Source organism: Furipterus horrens, unplaced genomic scaffold (genome assembly GCF_987537825.1).
Source record: "Furipterus horrens unplaced genomic scaffold, mFurHor1.1.pri manual_scaffold_17, whole genome shotgun sequence".
Lineage (NCBI taxonomy): Eukaryota > Metazoa > Chordata > Mammalia > Chiroptera > Furipteridae > Furipterus > Furipterus horrens.
In genome coordinates, this window is record NW_028327187.1 from 46,353,264 (window position 1) to 46,359,263 (window position 6,000).

The following is a 6,000-nucleotide window of genomic DNA, read 5'->3' on the forward strand; positions in this document are numbered from 1 at the left end:
AGTCTCACTGAGAGAATGTTGGTTGAATCTGAGACCTTAGAAGATAAGAATCCTGAGTTCTATTTGGGTGGGAAGGAAAATAACTTGATTCCTCTAAAATATTCTCAGATTTGGCCTTTACCATGTAGGGTCTTTTGTCTGTGTTCAAAGTCCATGCAGCCTTCCAATCCTGCAGTAAAATTTTTTTTTTTTAATTCCAGCTTTTTGTGTTCTTTTGTCCCATAAAATTCAAGGACTCAAAGTTCTAGTTAAGCTAAATGCAGCTGGGTGGCAGACTTTTGTTACCAGAATGTTCTGATATGAGAATAGAATGTACTTTTTCATTTCTTCTCTGTCCATTCCTTCCCCTCTAATCAAAATCCCAGAAGTATTTGGGATACCATGAGGCACATTGTTATGGCCTGAGGAAGTAAGCTGTGTATATTTTAATTTTTGATCTTTTTGTTGTTCCTAATACCTTTCTTGGTTCTGTGACACTTGCAGTGTCCTTTGGTTAAAGTAGGCACTTTGGGGACCATAGTCATGGTTAGAGCCTTAGATCACACGATTATTATCACACTCCTCTGCGACTACAGACTTCTTCCACCAATCCTTTCCAGATGTCTAGTAATGGATGGTGTTGGTTAAAAGTGGAACCAAGTGGAAGCATTCTGACAGCTCAGTGGAAATCAATCACCATTGGAAAAGTAAATCCAAACACATACCCAAGACGCTTAAAGATTTAATATAATGTGCTGGGGTTTGGAAAAGGAAAACCAGAAGGGATCTACCAAGTCTGAAAGAAACTTTTAGCCATAATGGGAGGTGCCTGACAAACTGATTTCTGGGTTTGCATGAGGACAAAGTAAAGAATTTAGACCCATTCATATTTCTCCTGAACCTCCTACAAGGAAGAAGAGATAATGGCATGTCTTTATTTGAATAAAATAGAGTTTTCTAACCCTTTTCTCCCTTTCCTTTGTAGGTGTTCTCCTGGGTGGAGACTACCGTGTAGACTCTGTCCCTTCCACACCCTCACCTGTGCCACCGTCAACTCCCCTGCTCTCAGCTCACTCTAAGACAGGCAGCCGAGACTGCAGCACCCAAACGGAACGGGGAACTGAACCAAACAAAACCTCGGCTGTTACTCCAGTCTCTATTCCTGCTACAGTTGCTGCTGCCATCACGGCCAATGCTGCCACCAACACCACCACCATGATAGCTGCTGGTCCAGTGGCTGTTGCTGCTGCCACTGCCACTGCTGTCCCGTCTCCAGCAACTGCTGCTGCTGCTGCTCTTGCTGCTGGTGTTTCTCCAGCTGCTGCTGTTCAGAGTCCAGCTGCTGCCTCTGCTGTTGCTGCTACTGTTGTTGCTCCTACTGCTGCTGCTGCCGCTGCTGCTTTTCAGGTTGCTCCAGCTGCTCTGGCTCCAGTTCCAGCTCCGGTTCCAACTCCGGTTCCAACTCCAGCAGTGGCTCAGGCTTCTGCTCCGGCTCAGACTCAGACGCCAACTCCATCTCCAGCTGCAGCTGCTAATCCAGCTCCAGCTCCAGCTCAAGCTCCAACTCCAGCTTTGGCTCAGGCTGAGGCTCCTGTAACTCCAGCGGCTGCTTGTGGACCACGGCGTTTGTCTATACCAAATTTGACCTGTAATCCAGATAAGACAGGTAATAATTCTCTGTACCAGGTAGCTTTTGATTCTGCCCTCAATTACAGATTTGTTTGTTTATGCCTACTGTTTGGGCACAGTTGGTCATTTGGAGGGAGGTCTTTCATATTTTAAAGAGAATTAGAAGAGATAAGGGCAGAGAGTTTGTAAATTACTCATCTGACACCAGGGTGGGAACAGGGATGAGTCTAGACCTTTCTCCAAGTAGAAGTTAAGAAATGCTCAGGTGAACAAGGCAGGGTGGCAAGCAAGTCTTACTTGGCCATTGGCTTCATAAGGCCTTTAAAACTGTCCATTTATAGAAATTTGTGTTCTTATGCTGTCCCTAAGTGTTTTCTAATCCCTTATTTCTATTTAGATGGTCCTGTTTTCCACTCCAATACTCTGGAAAGAAAAGCTGCTGTTCAGATCCTGGGACAACAGCCTGATGCAGAAATGGTGGAATATCTCATCTAAATGGCCTAATCAAGAGCTGCAGTTTATCAGCAAGAATACTTTTAATCATTTTCCCATTTGTTCTTATTTTGAGGGTGAAGACAAGGGTTGGAATGTTTTCTAAAGGGACTTTTTATTGAGCTGTTATAGTACTTACATAATACCATATGAACTCCAGTCTGTTTTGGTACATTTAGAGAGTACTTCTAAAGACAGATTAATCAGAATGTGCTCTAAAGGTTATTGCTTGGATTCATACAAATACTGGGATGTTAACAGCTGGATATACACCAGTGTGTTCAATGTGCTTAAATTTGTTTATCATTTCCATGTCCCAGGTCATTTTTATTGAAGAGCATAGTAAGTTTGGAAGACAGCATGCAACATGTAGTTCAGAAGTGGGAATCCAGAGAGAATTTTGTAAAGTCACCATCTAGGCAGCATCCAGAGAGAGTTCTTGCTTCAGGCTCATGAAAGGGAATAGTTTTGGGAGCCATATAAACTGGAAGAAAGGCAGGGAGTGTTTGTGTGTGGAAGGGTGCTGGAGCTCATTTTCCCTTCCAGTTTCTCAGCTCCCTGTGCCAGGGATTATTTCTATCATCATTTCAGTGGTGCTTTGGAAGTAAGTTCTCTTGGTTTCCTTTTGGAGGTTCATATATTCATATATATACTCTGGAGTAATTTATGCATTTGGGTAATTAATATATTGCTTTCAGCTGCTAGGATAGTAAATTAGCTGAAACTTCCTCTCTCTTAGAGGCCTTGATGGAGAGTTGCATGAGGTGTTTGCTATATGTGCGCCTTTATGGTCTGTGTCTAGCCATGTACAGCTTGTTTGCCTTTCCTGAGACCAATCTGCTTAAGGTTTGTTTCTTCTTTAGCACAAATTCACTGGCTGCGTCACCAGTCTCAAGCTGCCAACCATTTGAAAAATGAGGAAGCATTTTTGATGACTGGTTGAATACTTTGATTTTCTGGTGACTATTTTGAAATAACTGATTTTGTTTTCCCAAATTCTTAGGCGTATTTGACTGTCACCTCCAAGGGAATAGCATCAGAAGCCCAAAGTACTATGCTGCAGCCAGGGAGAGGTGGGCTGCAGCAATGTCCTCAGCTACCTCTTCTCATGGCCAGTGACTCCATCTTGGAATACTTTTGTAGAACAGCAGGAAATGCACATGTGGGCAGGGACCAAGGAGGCCATGGCTCTAAGCTTTGCCTAAGGGCTGCCTCCAGGGACACAGAGGGGCTTCCTCTTGCCACAGGTCCCTGCTCTGTGTCATTTACCCTTCATTAAGATGATAAAGTGATAGTCAATGTCATTAATAACAGTTTTCAAGGGGTATAGGGGGAGGTGAGGGGAATGGGAGTATTATGTAAGGGTTGGGGGTAGGGGTTTAGGGATGTGTTAGTTAGAAACCAGATTAATAGAAAAGTAGGCCTGATATATTACATTGTGAGGCATAGTGGCTGGAAGGAACTTTAGCAGTATAATAGTCCTACCCCATCATTTGAGTGATGAAGAATTTGACATCTGGATAGTTTGAGTGACTTTTTCAAGATCACACAACACAACTTTCCACTCTGCCAAAACCATGATTATTTGGGGAAACCTTTATATACAAAAAGCCCCATTTTAAGAAAAGGTATCTCCACAGTCTAGGGCATATGTATTTTCTAAAATGTTCCTGCCTTGAGTAGTTTCTTCAGGGTTCTGAGTTCCTGTCTTGCCACTCCTGCAGTGCCTTTTGCACAGTTTTCCTCTTTCCTGACTCTGACTTCAGTATAGAGTCACATGAAACATCTGCCCTAAGAAATCAACCTCACTTCTCTTGCTGTGAGATCAGCTATCTTGGATTATCTTACAGGGTTCCTCTGTAAGTATAGAAATGGCCTATTTAATAGTATTCTTGTGTCATTCCTAATTATCTTCCAAAGAAATGATTTCATGTGTGGGTAAGGAAGAGATAAGAGAGAAAGAGATGTGATTTTTTTTCAGCCAGTCTTGACATTTTCAATAATGAAGTAATTATTCTACACATTAGTCCTGAGTTATTAAGTGAATCCCAAATAGAAATTAAAGTATAGTTGTGATAATACTCGTTCATACTACCCTTTAGTCATAGGGGGAAAAAACTGAAATAATAAAAGCAACAAGTAGCAAAGTTTAGGACTGCTACTTTCTATCTAAATAAATAAATAAAAATAAAAATCAACCTTTCATTTACTCCTTTTATGGTTATAACATATTGCCAGAATTTTTGTTAGCTCTGGGAGCTATAGTTTTAATTACATTCTGTTAAGGTGACAAACATCATGCATTCCACATTGTGTGGCAGCCATCTCTTTAAGCCCATGTATTTTGGGGAAGTAGGAAATTCTTAGTTAAGTATTATTTTGAACTTTCCACAGCCTCTCTGTCCCCTCACACCAGAGAGGGTCCTTTCTGGCTCAGTTTTTAATCCCAGGTAATTTGCTGAAATAAATTGTACAACTAAGAGATGGAAGAAGTCCATGTCAGTGTATTATGTTTACAAAGAAGATAGATTAAGCCTTTTTAGAAGATCTCTAATAGGTATCATTTTAAAAATTCAGGTTTATATGAGAAATCTCAAGGTAGCCACCTTTTCACAATTGTATTGATGTAATATTTGGGGGATCTTTCTGGACTCCCACGTATCTATGCATTTTACTGGCTCCTTGGAACAGGAGGATGACCTTGTTGTGTTGTACTGCATGGTGGTCTTGGGGGACCTTCTAAGTCAGTTTTAGTTCAATGTCTCATGTACAGAAAAACTTCATTAGAACAAACTTTACTTGATATATAATTCTTACTAACAATTTTTATTAAATAAAAGTAGATTGAGCTTTCCTATAAAATTATGTATCTTGATTGTTGTTTTAATGAAGGATTTGTTTTCAGTGCTGCTTTTGAGCTTCAGGATGAGATGACAGCAAGAACCTCAAATATTTGCCATAGGAAACATACTAAGAGACCTACCACATTCTGTTTTATTTATTACACAGTTGGGTGTGTACAACAATTGGAAAATGAACAAAATTACTGTGCAAACTACCTTTTATAAAGAGCCTAAACACTAATAATGTGGCAACTTAAAGTGCATACATATACACTAATTTTTATAAATTATACTCCTGTCTGTTAGCCATACAATCTCCTGTTATCTCAATCGCTCATTCACATATAGACTGTTACTAAAATGTGTGCATTCTTACTGAACATGTTATCAAAGGAAGGAATCAGCTATGGAGTAATTGCCACCAATTCCAGCCCAGCATGATCTTTGGAATATATATTCCAAATGTCATCCATCATCAGTAGGACCAGCATTGGGAATTTGTTTTGTTTTGTTTTGTTTTGTTTTTTCTAGTAGCAGTAATCGGTTACATCTTTCTGGCATCTCTTGTGATTAATGGCATGTGTTTGTAAAATTGATAGCTGGGGTTGGCAGATGGCTAGAGAAGAATCACTTCTGATTTGAAATGTATATGGCCCCATAATGATTAAGACTACATTCTGTAATCAACTAGGCTAGTTCCAATAAAATTAAGCAGGTTTGAATCCACTTCGTGCCTATCTTTTCACTGACAATAAAGTTAGCAATCTTAAAATGCAGTACTGTGTGGAAAATGCTTTGGTCTTCACCCAACAGATGTTTTATCTGAGCTTGTATCCGTGATTACTTTCAATTCAGTACACAGTGAAATTGCCTTTTAAGGGCAGCATGCAGAAGAATTTGTATTTGCTTAAAGTATGGAATTTGATTATAAAGTATTAACACCAACTGGCCTCATGCTCTAAATTGACTTATATATATATCCAGGCAGCATCTATTAAAAGCTTTGCATCTTTTTATCTCCTGGTTCCAAGGGATAAAATGATGGTCACCCAAAGCA

General features: G+C 40.0%; 1 protein-coding gene across 2 annotated transcripts in view; it reads left to right on the top strand.

Annotated features, from left to right (window-relative positions):
- Positions 1 to 5,669, top strand: part of AMOT (angiomotin) — a 63,070-nt gene extending 57,401 nt beyond the window's left edge. For both annotated transcript variants that reach the window (XM_090264614.1, XM_090264615.1), the window contains exons 13-14: positions 965 to 1,645; positions 2,006 to 5,669. In XM_090264614.1, the coding sequence (XP_090120740.1) occupies positions 965 to 1,645; positions 2,006 to 2,103 (779 nt within the window). In that variant the 3' untranslated portion in view covers positions 2,104 to 5,669. The remainder of the gene's footprint in view (positions 1 to 964; positions 1,646 to 2,005) is intronic.
- The last annotated feature ends 331 nt before the right edge of the window (positions 5,670 to 6,000 follow it).